Genomic DNA, 21,617 nt, shown 5'->3' with positions numbered 1-21,617 from the left:
TGGACTGTAGTTGCGGTTCTATTCATGTTATATTGCTGCAGAGCGCTGTCTTTTTGCTAAGTTTAAACTGGTATTGCTGTGCATCTTATCTGGTCATGTTGTGCCAGGTTTAGTAACTTACATCAGAAAATGTAACTGAACAAGATTTTTTCCCACTCTGATTGGCTGCTGATAGGCCTACCAAGTTTAAGTTGAATGTCCATTACATTTTTCTTTAAAAATGATTTCTATTCACGTGGCGTTTTTTGTTCTCTGGATACAAATAATTCAGTAATGCGTTTCTCTTTTAAGGATTTTTGACGATAATTACAGAAACAACAATACAAATCAAGGCAGCAACAATAATGATAGTAATATTAATCATAAAATAATAATCAGTGCAAGTAGCTTACATTTTCTTTGATGGGGGCGATAAGGGACCTGAATGATGAATAAAGAGGTGCTGGCCAATAAAGGTTGAGAAACACTGTAGTAGATGATCAAAGCTGGTAGAGACGGACTCTGGAAGACTTGAAGCTGGAATTGCAGCAAAAGGTTGATCCACAAAGGATCCAAAGTATTCAGGGGGCCTGAATACTTTTTCACACCACACTTTTCAGTTTTTTATTTGTAAAAAAATATTTTGAATCATATATAATTTTCTTTTTACTTAACTGTATGCCACTTTGTGTTGGTCTTTGACATTAAATTGTAATGAAATATAATTATGTTTGGTTGTAATGTGACAAAATATGGAAAAGTTCAAGAGATATGAATACTTTTGTAATCCACTGTATGTCAAATGTTCCTCATGAATAATTCTTCAGGCTTTATGAGGGAGTTTTAAAAATTTTTATTAGACTTTGCTCTCAGTTTTTCTTGATTTCTGTCCTATTAACTATGTGTTCTGTTTCATTTAGGCCAACCTGGCAGACTGGTTGTCTCACCTCGGTCTCAGCCAGTACTACCAAGTTCTTGTCCAGAACGGATATGAAAACATTGACTTTGTTTCAGACATCAGCCTTGAAGACTTGCAGGAGATTGGCATTGCTAAGCTCGGTAAACCAGTAAATATACAATGCTTAGCAAAAGTATTCCTATTCCTTTAACATTTTCACATTTTGCCAAGTCACAACCATCAATGTACTGTATAGAGTATTGCTGTCCCATGATTATTGGCCAAAAAATTCTGTTTGGGTCTCATGTGACCAGAGCTTATTCCACCATTTTGCTAAGGCCTGCTAACAGACCTGATTGTATTGCTTTCATTGCCACTCTTTCATTAAGACCAGGTTTCTGAAGTGCAAGACTGTCTTGTTGACAGATTCTCCTACCTGAGCTGTGGCTCTTGGCAGCTCTGCCAGAGCTACCAAGGGCCTCCTGGCTGCTTCTCTGATTAATGCTACCTTTGGTCACCCAGTCAGTTAGGTTGAATAGTCACCTCATGCTGCGTTTGCAGTTGTGACAAAACCTTTCCATTTTGGGAAGATGAAATGAAATGCATCTGTGAAAGGTTCAACCCAGTTTTAAATGTCACCACAACTTTTTCTTGATCTTGCCTGCTGTGTTCTTTTGTCTTCAAGAAACTATTTACTAAAGTCATCTAACAAACCACTGAGGCCTTTACAGAACAGCTGTACTTTACAGAAATTAAATTACACAGAAGTAGACTCTACTTGCCAACTAGATGACTTCTCAAATGTTTATTTAGGAGCTTAAAGTCAGCTAAATACAACATGCATTAGTTTTTCTTTCACTTCATAATTACGTCCTATGAAATGTTGAACTATCACATAAAATCTTAATGAAAAACAGGTTTCTAGTTGTAACATGAAAAACTGTAAGAGATTGCACAGTTATTAATATCATTTCTAGGCACTGTAAATCTGTTCTCAACTTACAATAAAGTCTCCATCTTTTTCTGATGTCCTGCAGGACATCAGAAAAAATTGATGTTGGGAGTAAAGAAACTCAAGGAACTACAAGGAGGAGGAAGTGGCTCAGAGCCTCCTCAGAGTCCCACTTCCCCTCCTTTAAGCCCTGGAGGAAGCAGCGCCTCAGAGTCACGCAGGGAGGCAAGGAAACTGAGGGAGGGGGCCCCTAGCCCGCTGGCCAAAGCTCGCCCAGGTCTCACTTCTTCACAAACGCCTCCCCACACACCGAACCAGACACCCCCACAAACCCCTCCACATGCCCGCACCCAGCAGGCCTCCCCTAGGGCTCGCCCAAGACCGTCCACCCAGACATCCGCTGTCGATCCATTGGTACCGCTGTTGCGACTGCCCTGTGAGGAGGAGGAACGACGGAGGACTCACAGCCTCATCGGCTCAGAATTGGACTCCCGATACGCCACCGTGTGCCGAAGCAGCTCCACTCATACTGCTGCGCCTAATGATGTTACCGTTAACCGCAGCCAGTCATCCGTCACCCTCCGTCCCCGTCGGAAAGGCCGGCCTCCTACGCCACCTAAACGCTCCTGTTCTTCCATCACCGGCAGCGACGGGGACAGTGAAGGACAGGGTTTGGGGCTTTTGGGTCTGCCAACCTATCGAGAGAGGCGAGCCAGTGACTGTGGCAGCTTGGGAGCAGTGTTAAGAGCTCAGGACTCTGCTGGCCTTCAGCGATCAGAGGGGGCTTCTGGGAGTGTCCGCAGTCTCGCAGCCATGTTGGAAACATCAATGGTGCCAAGAAATGTGGGAAGTGGCACCAACTTCCTACAGGTGAGTCTGTGAAAACTTGGAATTTACACTTTCAACCTAATGCGAGAAGTTTTAGTAACAGCCTTGTGACTTTTAGGCGAGTCCTCCTCTTCTCCGTCGCCAGGCTGGAGCTGGAGGTTTGGGAGCATCTGAGGATGATGTTGCAAACCGGCGCAGGACCATCAGTGGACTTGAAAATCTTCCTGATGAGACTCCTGACCAGTTACCTCAACAACCTGTCAAGCGACGTCCAGAACCTCGACCTCGCTCCATCGTGGCCACCTCAGCCTCTGAGATCACAGATGCAACAGCTACGCTCAGGAGGAAACCACGTCCTCCAACTACAGAATCTGAAGCCCTCACATCAACAGCTACCACTGTAATAACCATGATAACTGGCTCAGAAACGATATGCAGATCACGCACAACAGAGCAAACTGAATCTGTTACTCAGAGCAATAATCAATCAAATTCTCCTGAGGGGACAAAGAAAAACGTGGGCGAGCCAAAGCAGAACGGGGGTGTAGTGCTGAGGCGGAGGCCAGTGTCTGAGGCCTCTGAGAGGACGGAGGCCGGCAGCGAGACCTGTGAGTGGATGGAAGCCAGGAAGTCTCTGAAGCCACCGGTCTCACCCAAGCCTTCTACAGTCTCCCTGAGAAAGACCCAGACAGACCCACCTACTCCGACTCGAAGAGTCCCCATACCAGGACCAGATAATGCTGAGCCAGCACAGAGTCCAGGTAAGAACCCACAAATACAACTCTGTGCAAAAGTTTTAAATTGCCTCAATTTTCTTTTCAACTCTGTTGAGTTAAACCTTCATGTTATCTTTTTAAGTGGGCTTGATCAACACTTGCCTGGCTAAGAGGCTGTCACACTAGCTCTGTTTAGTCTGCTTTAATCAAACTTTCATTTGCCTAGAAAGTCTGCTTCATTTTAGGCAGTGTGAATGTGCAATCATACTGTAATGCAGACCAAAAAAGCAAACTATCACCTACAAACGTAAGTCTTGGTTTGGTTGAAGTGAACTCTAGAAAGGTTCAAATACATATGTGAACACCAAGCCGCTCCAAAAGCAGGAAGTACACATCGCACAAGGCTTTTTTGGTACACACAACTGAAACAAATGCACAAGTCTTAGCACGTACTGGAAAAATGGCTCATGGTTTTTTGCAAAAGACAAAAGAGAAACCCCACAACCCCTAAACTCTGGTGCCACCCCATTTTTGCTTACATTTTCTGAAGAAGGAAGTATTTATGTACATGGAAATTGAGCTCAATGTCTTCTTCAAGGGTTTTTAAGATTTTTCCTTCAGTGATTCTTGGTACAGCGCCACCACAGGTGAGGGTGGGGAACAGGTTGGTCAAAGGGTTTGATTAGTTGGCACAGTGCATTGTGAATCCAAACTGCAGCAGCTGAAAATGTAGCAAATGTTGAAACTTGGTCTCTAATCAAACCAAATCTAGGTGTGAAAACATCTTTCAATGTTTATCTTTGGATTTCTGTTAGTTGTTTAGTCATTTCTGTTCAGCATCCAACAGGTAAGAAATGAGATTTCATTGAAATATTTATTGTCAAAGTTAAGTTGGTCTTAGAAAGATTTGATTCATTACTGTCAGCTTGTAATTTCCCTGCTGGGATGAATAAAGTACTTCTATTCTATTCTATTCTATTCTTACTTTGTTTGACAAGGGAAGTCTTAGATATTATTTTTCCCAGGTGTGAAAGTGAGGGCTAGCGGTTTGACAACCTAAATATGAAGATATTATGTCACACTCTACTCACAATGGATCTCTGGAGTATCTCAAGACGATCTACGATAATATCAGTATCGTATCAATATCAAAGTAACCTTAAAATGATGCAGCCCTCTTTTGCAATAACAGAGGAGAACAAAAGATTGCTATATACAGTAAAGATTAGACAAACTGATGCCAAACATTTTTTTTGTTATTGTTTTGGGTATATTATATTTTACATTGAATATATCAAATATATGAATGTTAAAGATATGATATTGATATTCTTTAGATATAAGCAAAATACACCAAAACAGCATTTGTTAATTTGAATGATTAGTTACCAATTTGAGGTCTGTTTTATCTATTAGTATTCAGGGTTGCAAAGGAACTTTTCCATCTATACTGTTGGAGTGCAATAGCTGGAAGGCTGAATATATATTTATATACAGTACAGACCAAAGGTTTGGACACACCTTCTAATTCAATGGGTTTTCTTTATTTTCTTGACTATTTATAAGGCAAGAAATCCCACTTACTAACCTGACAGGGCACACCTATGAAGTGAAAACCATTTCAGGTGACTACCTGTTGAAGCTCATCAAGAAAATGCAGAGTGTGTGCAAAACAGTAATCACAGCAAAAGGTTTCTACTTTGAAGAAACTAGAATATAAGGGCTATTTTCAGTTGTTTTACACTTTTTTGTTTAGTGCATATTTCCACATGTGTTATTCATAGTTTTGATGCCTTCAGTGTGAATCTACAATGTCAATAGTCATGAAAATAAAGGAAACTCATTGAATTAAAAGATGTGTCCAAACTTTTGGTTGTACTGTATGTCTGATATACAGTATATTCATGGCTTATACAAAAAGCGTGACTGAATGAACTTTGTGTCATGTGAGATTCCACCTTAAACAGTATAACTGAAAATATGTCTTTCAAAGCACATGGACTTATTTGTGGGGGAATAAATGTTGAAAGACTTCAAGAAAGCGAGTACAACTAATGTGTAAGGCCACTTAAAAATACTTAAAACTTTGGCTGCTTGAATTGATTTAAATTGATTACATTTATTTTGCGTATAACAGCGTTTCATCTGTCATTTCTCTGTGACCAGAGCCAAAGCGTGTCCCTCCTCCTGTATCACCAAAACCCCGTGGGCCACCAACGGCTCCCAAACCAGGAAAAGCAGCAGTACCTTCAGCTGCGGCGAGCCCCAGCCCTGCCTCTACCAGTCCAGCTGCTACTAGTCCCACTCCGGCCCCCAGACCCTTCTCTCCTCCGGCTGCTGCTCCACTCCCAGCTCCTGACACCCCTTCTGCTCCCTCTCTTTCTCCGGGACTCCCTCTCACATCCATCTCTCCGGCCCAGAGTCCTTCTACTTCATCACCACACCCAGTTAAACCTCCCCGCTCCTCCATCGCCAGCCTCTCCATTGACCTGCTGGGAGGACGGGAGGCAGAGGAGGAAGAGGAGAGGATAAGAAAGGAAGAGGAAAGGATGAGAGAGGGGGAGCATCAGAGGGAAACAGAACAGGAGGAGGAGAAGAAGAAAGGGGCAGAGGATGAAAACTTGAAGGAGATGGAAAGGAGGCCTTTGAGGAGAGAGAAAGCAAAAGAGGAGAGTCAAGAAGAAGGAGGAGAGCAAGAAAGGATGATTCAGCATCGTTTGGAGGAGACCAGTACCTCCTTGGCTGCAGCTCTGCACACTGTAGAGCATAAAATCAAAGAGGAGGACAGACCGAATGAGTGAGTATTCATAAATAAAGACCTTCAGAGGGGTGCATGTTAGCATCAGTTTTAACTTTAATTGTCATATAAGTTATGTGAGATGAATAACTTTACAAACCAACAGCTGTTGCAATAACATCCCTGCACACATGATGCTAACCTCACAAGGAATGGCCTACCTGTCTCAGAAGTTAGCAAATTAATCTGTTCATACTAAAGAAGATGGCAAAAAGTCCTACTAACACATGTAAGGTCATTGCTGACCTTGGGTTGAGGTTTTTACTCGACCCAACCTGAGTGTGTCCTAGACCCGTTACTGCTTTTGTTTTTAGATCACCATTTGATGAAACAGTGCAACTTGTCCCATTTTTAGATTTCACTTAATGTCTTCCAGCTCCGCTTGTTGTAGCTGCAGGGTGAGTCAAGTGTAAATCTTCTGGGACGTGTGATTGATAGGATCTTTTTTCCACTGCGGCTGAGTTTGTTCCTGTCAGTTTAACTTCTGTTCTTTTCTTACTATCCTGAATTCAGACTATAATCAGTAGATTAACACAATCACGTATTCTCATTTGGTTTCTCTGCAGGCTTATTAAATGTGCCACTGAAGCCTGAGTGGGCATATTGTGACAATATTTTGTCACAATATTTTGCAATATTACTGTTATAACAATAAAAGTGACAATAATAACTATATGTAACTTATTTTTTAGCTAACTGTATGGCTGTGACTGTGTCACAACAACTAGAGCCAAAAATAACGATGTTGAAAGATATTTCCATTTGTAATGCGCTTCAATATGACACCAATCACAAAACAGTGTGTTAGTATCATGAAACTGCACAGTAACTGTATTTTCATATTTCTTGATGCTTCTACTGAAGAAACAGTGGAGAAAACACTATAAGTAACAATCCCGGCAGTCAGGACAATTTGGGAGAATTTTAAACATTAAATGGAATTTATTGTGACAACATTAAATCAAAATTGTTATCATAAGAAATTCATCGCAATAAATGCTAAATGATACAATAAATTCCCACCCCTACTATCAAGTACATAATTCTGTCCCGACCCGGCCTGCGTTTTGGTTTAGGTCGGGCTTGGGCCATGATTCTAATCTCTACTGGGTGTATCTGTCTCATGTACGATAGAAAAGTCTCTTTATCTGTCATTGTAATTTATTTGGTTTTGGTGTACCAGCTTCAGACTTACTGCACAGACTCAGGAAGTATTTTATCTATCCTACAGTTAAAGTCTGATCACTGTAGAAAATATCTGAATGAATTTAGTATGAACATACAAGCACTGAAAACGCTGGAAATTTTACTTTAGGAAAAAATGAAATTGTGCTGGAGCTTTTATTCCTGGTATTAATGTTGGAGCCTTATACATTTTTCCCATCTTAATTCTGTTTCCAGCAAAAAAGCAACAGTCTCCATCCTGGATGACATCGGCAGTATGTTTGACGACTTGGCAGACCAGCTGGATGCAATGCTGGACTGAACTCCCATCCACATGCTTCTTCCAACAAGGTCCTCCCTTCTGTCCCCCTCATTGTGTGTAGGTGTACAATGAAAAGTCTTTCCCAAGGCTAAATGCTGGCGTGCAAATTTTTTTGTAAGAGCTTCCCGAGTATCCTCATGCAGATACCAAGGAGTGGGAGAGGTGTTTGTTGCTCCTTCTCTTGCTGCAAGGACAATGCTCCCACACAACCTCTGACCTCTGCAGCCCACATGACGATGCCTCCGCCCAGCCCCTGACGGCTGCGTGGACCGAGAAGCACAATCTTTTTGCGTATCCTTTTATCTGATAAGCATATTGCTTGCAAAATTAAGCACAGAAATAGTCTGACAGGCAGATTGATAACCTGATAGAAAACAGAGGGATTTTTTAAAAAAGCACACAGAAAGAAAAGCTGCTGTCCGAGTCCTCCAATCTGAAAACAGAATCCCTTTTTTCCAGATGAATTGTAGCCTCCTTCTGCTCTGTGTGAGTGGAGGACTCCTGCCCCGCGTGTCGTCTCTGTTCATGTTGTCGTCGGTGCCGTTATCGTTGGCTTTGTTGTTTCGAGTGTGTGTAGTCCCTGCTTATACGCTTGAGTCAGTTTTCCCACCTATTTTGATCAGACAAACTAAACACAGATGTGTCCATAAATTTATAAGAAATGCAAACAAGCACACACACACATTCATACACACATTGGTGGAACTTCCATTATTTTAAATATTGCTGGTGGTGTTGCTGTTTATCTATCATGTGTGGAAGGATTGCTTGGAAATAATTCATGAGAAATACATGCAAATATGCACGCACCTCCACCCACCCACCCACACCCCTACACACACACTTATGTGGTATATCCCTGTGTGCTGCTGCAGTGAATGGTGTTTTCAGAAGATACTCCTATATTTCAATGCTTTACATCGTACATACAGTAAAAAAGACACATAGTTTATAGTAGACCTGGATATTTGAGCTGTTAGAGCTCCATCTACTGTTGGTTAGTGAAGTTGCCCTTATCTGACCTACTTCTTTGAAACCTGTGTCTAATTAGGTAAATCTGCAAATCTCTGTGCCTTCGCAGTGTACTTTATATATTATTTTGTTTTTTGTTCTTCTTTCTGTCTACTATAATGTTTTTGATCTCTTTAAGCCCTCTCTGTCTGGTTTGTTCGGAAGTAACTTCTCAGTTATTTGTGAGTCTTGTACCCCTGAAGTTTAATCCTCCATGTCTATAAGCTGTAATAAGTTGGCTCCACTCTTCAGTGATTTCCCCCAGACAACAGACCAACCACCAGTTTTGATCCCAATGAAGAGTTCACTTGTATTTTTATGCTCTTTGAAAACAGAGATATATTTGAGAGACTGTTCTATGTGAATAATAATATTATTAATCATTATAACTATGATGGTGTTAAACATTGAATGGGCTGAGCTGATTTGAGCCTGTATATTACTGGTTGAGTTCTGATGTGTTGTGACAGCTGTTGTGTCATGGTTGGGTTCAGTTGGATGTTTCTGCTGTGACGATGCATTCCTGTACAGCTGTCATAAGAATAAATGTACAAATTATCCCTGATGTCACTCTTGGAATATTTTTATTTTGACCTGGTACACTTTCATGTTTTTCCAACAGCTTTATTGATGCATTCCACAAGTTTCATAGAATAATTTCAAATTTTGTCACATTACGATCTCCAGTATGTTTCATTGGGGTTTTATGTTATTGACCAACACAAAAAGTGCCTAATTGTGAAACAAAGAAAAACATTTGAAATTTCTTCATATTATTCAACAAATAAAAGCTTAAAAAGTGTTATGCACATGATTGCCCACCCTCTCTTCTTACTCTAATACATTTAAGTAATATCCAAGTCACTTACCTAATAAATAGTCTGTATTTAAAGTAATCTCAGTGTAAATAGCTTTTCTATTAAAACGATATCCCAAGGTCACATAAGCTGCAAACTGCAAACCTTCTGCCTATGCAGGCCGGCCTGGGAGAATCAAAGAAGCAGCCATGATGCCTGTGGTAACTAAGGAGGAGCTGACAACACGTCAGATGGGGAAGTCTGTAGACTCAGTAAAGTGTCGGCATCTGCACAAATCTAGCCTTATGAAAGAGTGGCAAGAATAACTGCCACTGTTAAAATTAATGAAGTGGGTTGTATGACAAACCAAGGAGACACAGCAAACGTTATCTATCCAGATAAAGTTTGCTGTGTCTCCTTGGTTCTATCTATCTATCTGTCTGTCTGTCTGTCTAGATCTGCTTTTATGTAAAAGTGGATTTTGTAAGGTTATTTTAAGAATCTTAAATAAAAAAGTGGGATGTTTTAAATAGTCATACAATAAGACCTTAAAGTTTAAACGTATTCTGCAGCTCATGTGACCAAACCAGCTGAAGAGGTGAAAAGTTCAAACACTCAACATTGTCTTATAAACAACCTTTAGTTGGGTAACCCGAAGATCACTAAGTCTTCTTAAAAGATGAGTCTCTGAGAACAGTTCTTAACAATATAGCCAGCTCAACTTAGTTTTCAACAAAGTTGAGCTGAATGACCAAAGTATACAAAATTTGCCATAGTTTCAACAGGTTTTCCAGAGAAACTGAAACCACTTTGAGGTCATGTTAGGTCATTTAATTAGCTCTACCTCCTTACGAAAATAAAAAATTTATAATAAATAATAAAGACTTTGTGGTATTCTGATTTAGTAATATAATTATATTAGTTGTGTTACCACCCCCATGCCACTAGAGGCAGTATCAGGCCCGAAAGATGCCACTAAGGAGCAGATTTAGAAGTACACAGAAAGCTACAGAATCTGTTAAAAACTGTGAGCTGCGCTGAAGTAAATAAAAGAGAGAAGTTCAAATACATGCTGAGAGTGAAAATCCTTATGAGTTCTTAAAGATGAAGATATATCACAGATTTCAAAAGAAAATAAAAACGGGAGGCTGCGGATAACATAGGAAATAGGGCCCCCTTCACTTCCGAAGTGCAATGGTCTAATTTCCAAATAAGGTATGAGACGGACAGTGTCACACCCTCCCGCCCCTTTCTGTTTGTCGCAGCGAGGTCCGAGGGGAGGGGCTTGCTACGGAAGCCAGGAAGTTAACTGCTGCGAGGCAAAAGTTCTTTCTTTTCGCAGCAACATGGAAAGAGAGCGGACCAGTTCCTACAAAGAGCTGTTGGTTTCTAAAGATTTACTACTATATAGTTTTCCTTTCTGCCGTGGGTTACCGCAGTGTATCGACTGAAAACCGGTGAGTATTTTTCACGTGTATTTTCAAGTTTCAAGTCAACGTGGTGTTGGCACGTGGCTGTCCTGCCAGAACGGCTCACACAATGTTATCATGATTGCTTTGAAATAATATCTTGTGGTTTCATTTACTTTTAAAATATGGGCCTGAACGGGTTTTAGTGTTTGATATGAAACCCGGTCAACTTCGGTTTTCCTACTTTGATCAAGTTTGATAATGCATTAAATGGCCCTAAATTCAATCGCTCTTTCTGTCTACACAATTTAAACCTTAATCTCCACTGGTCAGGGTTTTGAAATGTGTAATCAATAGAACTCAAAGAATTGCTTAACCAATATTATGCATAAATGATTCTGTGTTTTGTCTCTTAGCTGCTTGCATGCGTACAGCTGCACGCTTACATAACCTTAAGACTGGCGACGGTCTTTTAATGTTACACATAACAGAAACCGAGGCCAACACCTCCAGAAAGGTGAAGGTTGAACATCTGAAATAAGAGCCGAGCCGGAGGAAAAGGGGCATTAGAGAAGGTGCAGCACTTGGTGTCACCTCTAAGGTGAGCTGAGTGGAGCCCAGCGCTGGATGGTTTTTTGTAACAGCAGCTGCCGATTAAACTGAAAGGCTCAACCTTGACATAATTATGAGATGTTTTACCGAGAAATCAATCAGAAGCGCCGTGAAAATTGTCGGTTCTGGCTGCAGTGTACGCTCCTGATTCACAGAGGGAACAGGTTTCCACAGGGGGAACAGGTTTCCACAGGGGGAACAGGTTTCCACAGGGGGAACAGGTTTCCACAGGGGGAACAGGTTTCTACAGGGGGAACAGGTTTCCACAGGAGACTGGAACTGGTAAATGGACCTGACTGGTGCACAGAGGGGAAAATGGGTGCACTACACAATAATAAATAGCAGATTCCAGCTTTTATATCAAAATCAGATGTCTTATCTGAATATATAAACATCAACAAATTAATTTAAAAGCATCTTGTGCAGCACAAAGTTCAGTTTTATATGTTTTGTTTTACCATTAAATAAAAAGTAACTTTTGTTATTTAGTAAATGATCATGCTGAGTTGTACATCATGTCGTTTAAAAACGCTCTTTTCTCCAATTATAACCCGTGGCTGGACTAAAAAAGACAAAAAGTACTAAATGTCAAAAAGCATTTGTAATATTTTCTGCTGCCTCACATTATTGGGCTCTTGTCAGTATAACTGATCTTATATTTTAAGTTTCTTTATAAATATGTTATTCTTAGTCAAGTTTTGTTTGAATTGTGTGGCATTAGAAAATCTAGTTTGGTCTCGTTTCTGTTCACAGACTGAGGGATGAGGACGTAAAACAAATATCGCTGTGAACGTGGTCTAAACTGGATGAATTCAATCCAAGGATGATGGTATAATCCCAGGATTTAATCTGCTGTGGATCAGCTGGTGAGTCTGGTGTTCATAAAAACGCCGTCATGGCCGCTTTCAGCCTGTGATGACAAAATGAACTCATTTTTCTGACACCTACTATGAGAGCCTAACCACAGCTCCTGATTCTGACTTTATTCTGAGGCTAGCTTATTAGTGCATTATTTCACTGAACTGTCACTGTGACATAACTTTGAACAAATGTTTTTACAGGTGAAAATGGGAGTGAAAACTGATGTCTGGATGAAGATGGGTTAGAGAGAGGTTGGTTCATTTGCTGCTGATTGAAACATTTAAAGCCAATGATGACAGAACAAGTTAACTTTTCTGACACCTACTATGAGAGCTGAACCACAGCTCCTGATTCTAACTTGATTCTGAGGCTGCTGGTCTATTTCTTCACTATTTTATACAGATTGTTTTAATTTTAACAGACTTTTGTTCCCCATTAATAGCTTGAAAGCCAGCGCAGAAGACCACCGCTCATTCTGGGACTCCCTTTTATGGTAAACTCTGAAGTTGCATGGAATCAGCAACGCTAATTCTTGTGAGTGGGGATGAGTGGGGCTGTGATCAGAAGTTCTATTATCAACTTATCCACTTTATAGCTATATTTATAAATTTTTCTAGATGGCTCTAGTGAGATTTTTTTCAGAACTAGTGATAAATCTAGTGACCCTTTGAAGCTGTTGCAGCTCAGCTGCAACCTGTCTGTCCTGAGTGAGCAGAGTTCGGCCATTAGCCGCTATTAGCTTCTCCTGCTTCCTAACCGTAACCCCAAAATTCACACAGAAACATAAAGATATAACCCTAAATAACCTATGTACACTGTTTTATCAGCAAAACAGATGATATGTGGGTTAGTTGCGCTTTAATCTCTTCTGCTCTCATCCTCACTACAGTTCCGACTGAAATTTTGTTTGTCTCCTACTGGAATGAAACTGTTTGCATGCGATGGGTTTGTTTCGTCAGCTTGTTAGAATCAGATTTGAATGCAGTCTGGAATGATCTGATCTGAAGAAGAACCTTTTTGTTCAGTTGTATTTGCTGAATAAACCACTGAACTTTGTATAAAATGCTTTGTGGATTTTTTTCTTAATTTTAAAGTTTGCTTCTAGTGAGGCTTTATATATTTTCAACTTATTGATAAGTAAAAAGCTTGTTCTGAGTCTTGCAGGGGTCAATCAAAACTGAACTGTGAACAATTCTGTCAGTGTAAAATATATATATATATACATTTTATATATATATATATAGCATTAAAGAGGGGCTAAGAATGAAACGGTGGAAAGTTATGCATTTTAATCTTAATGATGCTTTTGCCCCTTCAAACATCTGAGCAATGGGGCAAACCTTCCTCAGGTCCATGTCAGCCACTGGTAGATGATGGAATTGCTTCACTGGCAGTGAAGCAATTCCATCGCCTCTCGCATGAGACATTTCATGCGAGGCGGGGTCACCCTGGACAGGTCGCCAGGCCATCACATGGCAACACACAGACAGATCAATTCTCTCTAAATTCTGCTTAGGTGCAGTTGTTTGTGCTGTCTAACAGTCATGTTTTTGGACTGTGGGAGGAAGCCGGAGTACCCGGAGAAGCTACGCATGCACAGGGAGAACATGGAAACTCCATGCAGAAAGAACCTGGTCCGGGAATCGAACCCAGAACCTTCTTGCAAGGCAACAGTGCTACCAACTGCACCACTGAGTAGCCTTGAGTCAGTATTCATAAAAAAGGACTTAAGAATAAAGTATTAAAGCAACTATTTCTCATTCTCCTGGAGGTCTCAGGGAGCCTGTCCTGTATTACCAGCCTCATTAGAAGAGAAAAGGAAATTCCTGCTTGTTCTCCCTCCGGCTCTCGTCCTGATTTGCCTGACTTGCCAGCCGGGATTTGCATACAGGTGTCCTGAGCCCCGTTTGATAGTCAAACCAGGCAGCTCGTCTTTCTCACTCCGCGCTGCGCAGCATCCAGTCGCTGTGTGAGAGGAGCGCAGGGGAGTGCCGACCGACAAACACCTATTAGCCGCCTACGCCTCCTCTTCCCTCGCAATAGCCGGAAAGAAGCCACTTTCAGCCGATACTGTCGCCGTTGAAGCCCGATCAGCGTCCTCCATCCACCGGTCCTCCCCGGCAGGCCGGAAGGTAAGACTGCGGCCATCCATTATTGTGGCGATATGTCAGCCTGGGATGCTGTGGTTTATCACAGGCCTCCTCCTACACCCGAGTTATCCCACAGAGCAGCAAACACGTATTTATAGATGGAAAGTGGTCAGCATCTCAGCTTTCTGGAGAATGGAGACGGAGTGAAAGAGGCAGCGGGCCAACATGGATCCAGTGAAAACAGATGATGCCTCTAAACAGGAAGACCAATTTCATGTATGGTTTCCTCCTGTTTTATCGCGACTGAAATATATCGCGTTATAAGGCGGAATGATAAAAAACAATGCAATTAAATATTAAGCGTAAAAATGATTAAAGTTGATAAAATAGGGAATACGCTGAGAGCTTTGTAAAATAAAATAAAGATAACTTCACTGTATGTAGCAGGGCTCGTAGAGCTGAGCCTGTGTACAGATATTTTACAGGTGAAGCCGCTGAGATGTGGCTCATGCATAACGAACCATACACAGTACAATACATGCAAGTATTGTGATGAAAATGGATCTCAAGATGTGCAGAAAGTTTTGACATATTTAAACATTTCAGTACAATTTGCTTTATTCAGATTTGTATGCTGTATATGTAATAGCACATACAGTGCCATCGGAGCTGTATGCTGGCTTTAAAATGAGTTCATTTTTGAACATTTACATTTTTAATTTGAGAAAACAAAAGTGTGGAAAATCTAAACGTAAGGAAATAACTAGTTGTTCTGCAAATATCATAGGGCAAAGTCTTTCCGATGGATGGATGTCTACATGCGGAGAGAAGGATTTTAAATGCTTTACATATTTAAAACCCTAGAGGTTTTTTAAAGATTTCTTTCTGAGGAATGAGCAGATTGAATTTGTGTGGTGAACCATTTCTGTACTGACTGAGCCTCACGTTCCAATCATTTTCCTGCTGAAATACCCGCCACACTTGATTTAACAAGTTGCGATATTCCAAACTGTTCATGATGCAACGCATTCTAAATGCATTGATAATTCAAATTGTTTAGTTATTAGTGCCTTAATAATTTTGTAAAAAGCTGAACATTGCGCCATCAAGCCGCCCCATGTTTCCACTGGGAATTAGATGACTTGTTTTTAGTGATGATAGAGTCTAAAGTTGAAAACCATTCATGCCATAACCTTCTAATCTTTTGCTCCTTCCGAGGAGTCGCTATGGAATTCTACTTGAAACTCTGGATCGCCCCACAAAGATTACTTTAAGCCTAAATCTGCCAGACATATGAATAATTTGGAGTTTAAGTGGAGCTCCATAAGATGACTGATGGGTCACTTGTCAAAGTAAATGATGGTGCAACTCTCAGCTCATGTCTGATCACACAGATCCAGTGAGGAAGGATAAAAAGTATTTTGTTCCTTTTATTGACTACAAAAATTTTAGAATTACAAAACATGAAACTTTGTCCATGCTGCTCAACTCCTTCAATTCATCTTAACTCTGTGAAAATCAAAGACAAAAAAAACAGCACCTGTTGTATGTATGCATTGGTTTTAAACAAACGGCTTCTTGATCAAAATCAATCAAATTTTATTTATATAGCACATTTCAGCAGCAAGGCATTTCAAAGTGCTTTACATCATTTCAAACACAGAAACACAATGCAACATAGAATCAACAATCAAAACACAACATTAAGTCAAGTTCCATCAATAAATTTGTAATTGATCACGTTTCAAATACAATCCTAAACAGGTGGGTTTTTAGTCGAGTTTGCGTCCATAGAAGGTTTACCTGTTACACTCCTACTGTGTTATATGGAACAAAATACCTGCTGCTATTTTTATTCCCACTCACGCTCACAATCACACAGTTTAAAACAATGTAGACAGCATTTTAATGGGCTTCTGGCACAAGGCTCCGTACACCTCTTTCACGGAATTTCGCTCAGGGACTGGGTCCCTCACAGATTTTTGTACAATTTCAACATAGAATCAACAATCAGACCATGACATTAAGTCAAGTTCCATCAATAAATTTGTAATTGATTACGTTTCAAATACAATTCTAAACAGGTGGGTTTTTAGTCTAAACTTAAAAGAAGTCAGTGTTTCAGCTGTTTTACAGTTTTCTGGAAGTTTGTTTCAAATTTGTGGTGCATAGATGCTGAAAGCTGCTTCTCCTCGTTTGGTTCTGGCTCTGGGGATGCAGAGCAGAACCAGAACCAGAAGACCTGAGAGGTCTGGAAGGTTGATACAATAACAGCAGATCTTTGATGTATTGTGGTGCTAAGCCATTCAGTGATTTGTAAACTAACAGTATTTTTGAGAGTTTACCTAATTTTTATTTAAGCGTTAAAAACTTGACTGTGTTCAGGAGAGAAGCTCGAGTTTTTGTTTTTCCATTTTGTCACGTTCCAACCACAGACATTTGTTGGGTTTTGTCTTGACTTTCGGTTTCAGACCACATTAATATAAATCTGAAGTGTGCCTATGTATTTAGCCTCCTTTATTCTGACACCCTTCAATAAAATTCACAATGTCATGTTTTGTATTTATTAAAACGTGTGTGCCATGTTCAAGCATCAAGGTGTCCATATGTACACTTGGCACGGGACACCCTAGGTTGCAGTTCGATGATCGACTTTGTCATCAGATCTGCGGCCATGTTTTGGACACGAGGGTCAGTGTGCGGAGCTGTCCACTGATCCACTACCTGGTGGTGAGTTGGCTCCGGTGAAGAGGGAGAATGCCGGTCAGATCTGGCAGGCCCAAACGTGTCGTGAGGGTCTGCTGGGAACGTCTGGCAGAGTCTGATGTGAGACGGAGATTTAACTCCCATCTCCAGCAGAACTTTGAAAATGTTCTCGGGGGTCGTGGGGAACATTGAGTCTGAGTGGATCATGTTCTGCGCTTCCATTGTCGAAGTGGCTTATCAGAGCTGTGGCCGCAAGGTTGTCGGTGCCTGTCACGGCAGCAACCAGTTGGTGGACACCTTCAATGAGGGATGCTGTCAGACTGAAGAAGGAGTCCTATCGGGCCTGTGGGACTCCGGAAGCAGCTGATGGGTACCGGCGGGCGAAGCGGCATGTGGCTCGGGTGGTTGCTGAGGCAAAAACTCTGGCGTGGGAGGAGTTTGGTCCAGCTGGCCCAGGACCCCAGCAGGGTGGCTGAGAGAGAGGGAAGTCTGGACCTCCCTTCTTAATTCTTGTCTAAGGGTTAAGGTTGTGTGACAAAATGCAGCAGGATTCAACTGGCTTGAATAGCTAGACTGAGTGTGTTTTGAATATTTAAGTGACTAGCTACTGTTTCAAATGTTCTTGTGTGTGTGTGTACCACAGCAACTGCATCATGGCAGAGTTGGACATCCCACAGATGAAGAGAGAAGTGGAAAGTCTTCAGTATCAACTGGCGATCAACAGAGAAAAATCCTCCATTACTGTAACGGAGTGAGTGGAGCATGAACTGTCTCTCTCTCTCTCTCTCTCACACACACACGCATACATACACATATGTTTGCGTGGCTATCTTTGTGGGAACTTTCCATTGACTTCCATTCATTTCTACATCCTAAACTTTACCCTAACCTTACCCATTACATACCTAACCAAAACTCAATTCACACCTTAGTCCTAAATCTCACCCCTGACCCAAAAACAATTTTTTCCCTTGTGGGCTTTGGTCCCCACAACATAGTATGTGTCAGGAAAATGGTCCCCACAAGGTATTACAAACAAAGAAAACCACACACACACGCACACCTCTCTGCCATTCTGGAATAAACTCGCTCATGGTGATGATGGTTTGTTTCCGCAGGCTGGTGAAGTGGATTGAAGGCTGTGTTTGTGAAGATCCATTTCTGAACCCTGAGCTGATGCGAGCCAACCCCTGGGTAGAAAAGGGCAAGTGTGTGATCCTCTAATGGTCACACACACAATCAAAGATGTATATAATCTGAAAAAACAAAAAGCATGCACTCTCACACCGCCTTGCTGCATGAATTCACTCCCAAAAATCATTACTTTAATTTCTGTTTATTTATTTGGAGATTTCTGGATGCTGTTGCTTGATGTGTCAGACTGAGTGTGCAACATGGAACATCTTTCCTTGGGTCTCGCAATGTTCTTTTTTTTGGCTCTTTGCACTGTCAATCCAAATAAACACTGTTTGAATTAACAAAGCATGTTGATGTCGATCCATTCATGCAGGAGGAGTGCTACTGAAGCTCTCTGATGTAAACATTGCGTCTGACCGCATTGGACATGCCTTCGTTGAAACGGAACCACACATCACTGTTTCCCACGGCTGTTCCCATCGCAACAACAGCACACTTCTCACCTGCAGGGACAGGAAACATCTTTTAAACATCAACTCTAACGTAGCAAATCACAGACTACCAAAAGAAACTCCAAAATGAGGCATTTAGCCACAAAAATGATCTGTCTGAGTACGGCAACTGACAGGAACAATGTCCCACTCCATGAAATCTGCTGAGGGTAAAATTATTCAAGAACTAGCTGACAGCCCAAAATGAATGCTGACCTCTTTCTGTCTAAGCATGTTAACACAAACCTGCATGCTGCAGAGCAACAATCTGTTAAGACTGCTTTAATGGGGGGTGCTGTGGTGGCGCAGGGGTTAAGCACAACCCATGTATGGAAGCCTTAGTCCTCGACACAGCCGTCGCAGGTTCGATTCCGGCCTGGCAACCTTTGCCCCCTCTCTCATTACCAACTTTTCTGTCAATTAACTATCAAATAAAGGCCACTAGAGCCAATAAAACCTTTTTTTTTTAAATACTGCTTTAATGGCCAGACTGGGGGATGAGCAGTTACTCAGGTCATTTATTTACAGTAAATCTAAATCGTTGGTGATGACACACAACACTTGAATTAAAAGAGGGCTGTGATTTCTTTTGTTAGATTTTCTTTTTATATCACTATGTGTTGACTTTGTAAGCCCAAAAACTTAAAAACAATAAATTATCAAAATATAGAAATATCATAGACATGTCAAACTGTGATAAAATAAAACTGAATGAAATGGAACCCAAACCAGACAGCTTTCCATTTAATGGCTTAGAAGTAAACCAGGACAGATCACAGGTTTAATTCAAATCCAGTAAGTTTAGCTCCAGTTTTATCAAAGTAAATATGTATCACCAGGATTTGAATTTAAAAAAATACCACTGAAATTTTAATGTTACTCTTTCAGTGTTAAAATATATTCAGAATACATTTTTAACCTAATGGCTGGTTGTTGGAATCTGACATCCATTGCTAATGTCTGTGACCTGAAGTAACCTTTTTACACTGAATTTTTAGACATTGAATTTCAGACAGCAAAATTGAACCAATTGAATCTGAAAAGACTGAAAATATTGCATTAAAATTTTGAAAAGTAGAATTTTTTTATATGTCGAATTTTTTAACACTGAAAAGTTAAACAGCTATTGAAAATTAGATCACTTCGAAATAGCAATGTGAATTTTTAGCTTGAAGTGAAAATAAATTAAATTTCAACCATGTAAAAATAATAATGAACCTTTTTTATGTTAAAAATGTATTCTGGATATATTTTAACACTGAAAGAGTAAGTACAGGTATACAACATTAAAATTTCAGTGGCAACTAGACTTTCAACTGATTCAATATTCTACAAGATCGAATATCCATCCCCTTTTTCTGGGTCTGATTCAGGATTTCAATATCTGGGGGGAGATATAAGGCCTAATGTGGGGACTTGCTGAAAAATAATCTTGCTAAAGTACAAAAAGATATTAAAAGATTTTACTAGATGGATAAATCTGCCAATTTCATGGATGGGGAGAATGGGCTCTTTGCACCTGCCGCGCTGACGTCACAACCGCATGCGCAAATGCGGCTCTCTTTTTTCCGCTTTGAGTTACCGTGACAGCTAGAAAAGACAAAGTCATATTTCACACGCAAATAAAACAATATTATGCACTTTGTTGTCTTCCTAATATAATGGGCTTTTAAGTTTTCATGGATTTCCAAGCGGTCCTGAATTAAGAAGACGGTGGTTTGTAAATATTCGTCGCTACCAGTTAAAGCTAACGCCACACAGCAAAGTTTACAGCCTTCACTTCACTCCGGATCAACTTCTTCAGCCTAAAGCAGAAGGTAAAGGAGCCTCCTGTGTTATTTCCATGGAATCACTTCTGTATTCAGCCTGAAAGAGAGTTTATGGGAACGAGAGAGCAGACCAGAGCCAGACACCCGCACAACTGATCCGCCTGTACACACTGCTGTAAACACCGTGGTGCTTCACAAGAAGCATGCAAAACTAATAAAGTGAAATAACACAGAGACATTAAGGAACACGGCCATATTTTTCTAAAAGCAACAACTCTGAACCTGAACCGTCAGCTGAACTAGAATTCTGACACCAGAGCTGCTCTACTGTTAAGCTATGGGCTTGTTGTTCCTCAGGCTTCAGAAGCAAAAAGCCTGAACCGTAAAATCCCCGTTACTTGGTCTCTGACACTAACGACAATAAACGCAGGTAATATACTTGAAAACAAGGTAAAACATTGTCCGTTAGAGTGGATGAAAAATGTTTAGATACTTAAATAGCACATTTTTACAAGACAAATGTCTGAGAATATTGCCTACTAGCATAAGCTAAAGTTAGCCACAAAGTTTAAAGAAAGTAAAACTCACCTTTGTATCTGTGAACGTATAATGAGGGGTACATGTTAAAACCTTTCTCCAGCTTACTTGTTGGAGCTTTGGATCGATGTACAACATTAATTGTTACCTTGGACAAGCCCTGCAAACACCCAGTGTAAAGAGCCATTTTCAATAGATCGGAAACAATTGAGCCGCTTTTCCCCGAACGCGGAAACTGAGGTGCAAAGAGCCCATAAGTCTCATAAAGATGAACATCCTGTCAAGATTACTTTACCCAATGCAATTGTTATCAATCTATATTTCTAAGCTAGCTAAAAAAATTGAAAGGGACTTTTCTAAATTTATATGGCAAGAGAAAACACCAAGGTTGAGTATGAGAACTCTGCAACTGCCAAAGGTTAAATGGGGTTTGTCCTTCCCTAACATTAAACATTATGACTGGGCTTATTATGGCAAAATCATTAATGAGTGGCTTCACAATTATTTTAAAGGCCAGGAGGCACCTTTTGAAAAGAGAGCA

The 21,617-nt window shown here is 40.7% G+C and overlaps 3 protein-coding genes, 1 long non-coding RNA gene and 2 other non-coding genes across 8 annotated transcripts in view; 5 read left to right on the top strand and 1 right to left on the bottom strand.

The window, feature by feature from the left end:
* The window catches only part of LOC116719521 (caskin-1), a 118,291-nt gene extending 109,059 nt beyond the window's left edge, over nt 1–9,232 (top strand). Inside the window, 5 exon segments of the mRNA XM_032562059.1 lie at nt 900–1,038; nt 1,915–2,699; nt 2,776–3,418; nt 5,540–6,170; nt 7,572–9,232. Coding sequence (XP_032417950.1) covers nt 900–1,038; nt 1,915–2,699; nt 2,776–3,418; nt 5,540–6,170; nt 7,572–7,656 — 2,283 coding nt within the window. The 3' untranslated portion in view covers nt 7,657–9,232.
* A 1,505-nt stretch (nt 9,233–10,737) lies between these two features.
* On the top strand, nt 10,738–13,409 carry LOC116719530 (uncharacterized). 2 transcript variants are annotated; one of them, XR_004339206.1, is made up of 6 exons: nt 10,739–10,921; nt 11,290–11,474; nt 12,239–12,351; nt 12,547–12,597; nt 12,789–12,880; nt 13,236–13,409. It is a non-coding gene; the product is annotated as an uncharacterized LOC116719530 (long non-coding RNA). The 2 variants fall into 2 exon arrangements; XR_004339205.1 differs by lacking the exon at nt 11,290–11,474 and having other exon boundaries at nt 10,738–10,921; nt 12,789–13,409.
* Nucleotides 12,393–12,481, top strand: LOC116720864 (small nucleolar RNA SNORD60). Its single transcript, XR_004339478.1, has one exon. It is a non-coding gene; the product is annotated as a small nucleolar RNA SNORD60 (small nucleolar RNA).
* Nucleotides 12,631–12,719, top strand: LOC116720863 (small nucleolar RNA SNORD60). The gene has a single exon (XR_004339477.1). It is a non-coding gene; the product is annotated as a small nucleolar RNA SNORD60 (small nucleolar RNA).
* A 794-nt stretch (nt 13,410–14,203) lies between the features above and the next one.
* Nucleotides 14,204–18,624, top strand: gng13a (guanine nucleotide binding protein (G protein), gamma 13a). Its single transcript, XM_032562072.1, has 3 exons — nt 14,204–14,478; nt 17,786–17,893; nt 18,261–18,624. Exons 2-3 carry the CDS (start codon nt 17,796–17,798, stop codon nt 18,364–18,366), a joined length of 204 nt encoding a protein of 67 aa, XP_032417963.1. The 5' UTR covers nt 14,204–14,478; nt 17,786–17,795; the 3' UTR covers nt 18,367–18,624.
* chtf18 (CTF18, chromosome transmission fidelity factor 18 homolog (S. cerevisiae)) overlaps nt 18,466–21,617 on the bottom strand; it is a 46,660-nt gene continuing 43,508 nt past the window's right edge. For both annotated transcript variants that reach the window (XM_032562061.1, XM_032562060.1), the window contains exon 22: nt 18,466–18,782. In XM_032562061.1, the coding sequence (XP_032417952.1) occupies nt 18,661–18,782 (122 nt within the window). In that variant the 3' untranslated portion in view covers nt 18,466–18,660. The remainder of the gene's footprint in view (nt 18,783–21,617) is intronic.

This window comes from Xiphophorus hellerii, chromosome 5, assembly GCF_003331165.1.
Source record: "Xiphophorus hellerii strain 12219 chromosome 5, Xiphophorus_hellerii-4.1, whole genome shotgun sequence".
Taxonomy (NCBI): Eukaryota; Metazoa; Chordata; class Actinopteri; order Cyprinodontiformes; family Poeciliidae; genus Xiphophorus; species Xiphophorus hellerii.
This window is presented reverse-complemented; position numbering and strand designations above follow the sequence as displayed.

Coding starts and splice junctions, on each gene's coding strand:
- gng13a (XM_032562072.1), top strand. CDS start 17,796: ATGGCAGAGTTGGACATCCCACAGATGAAGAGAGAAGTGGAAAGTCTT. Junction 17,894..18,260: donor TCCTCCATTACTGTAACGGA/GTGAGTGGAGCA, acceptor TTGTTTCCGCAG/GCTGGTGAAGTGGATTGAAG.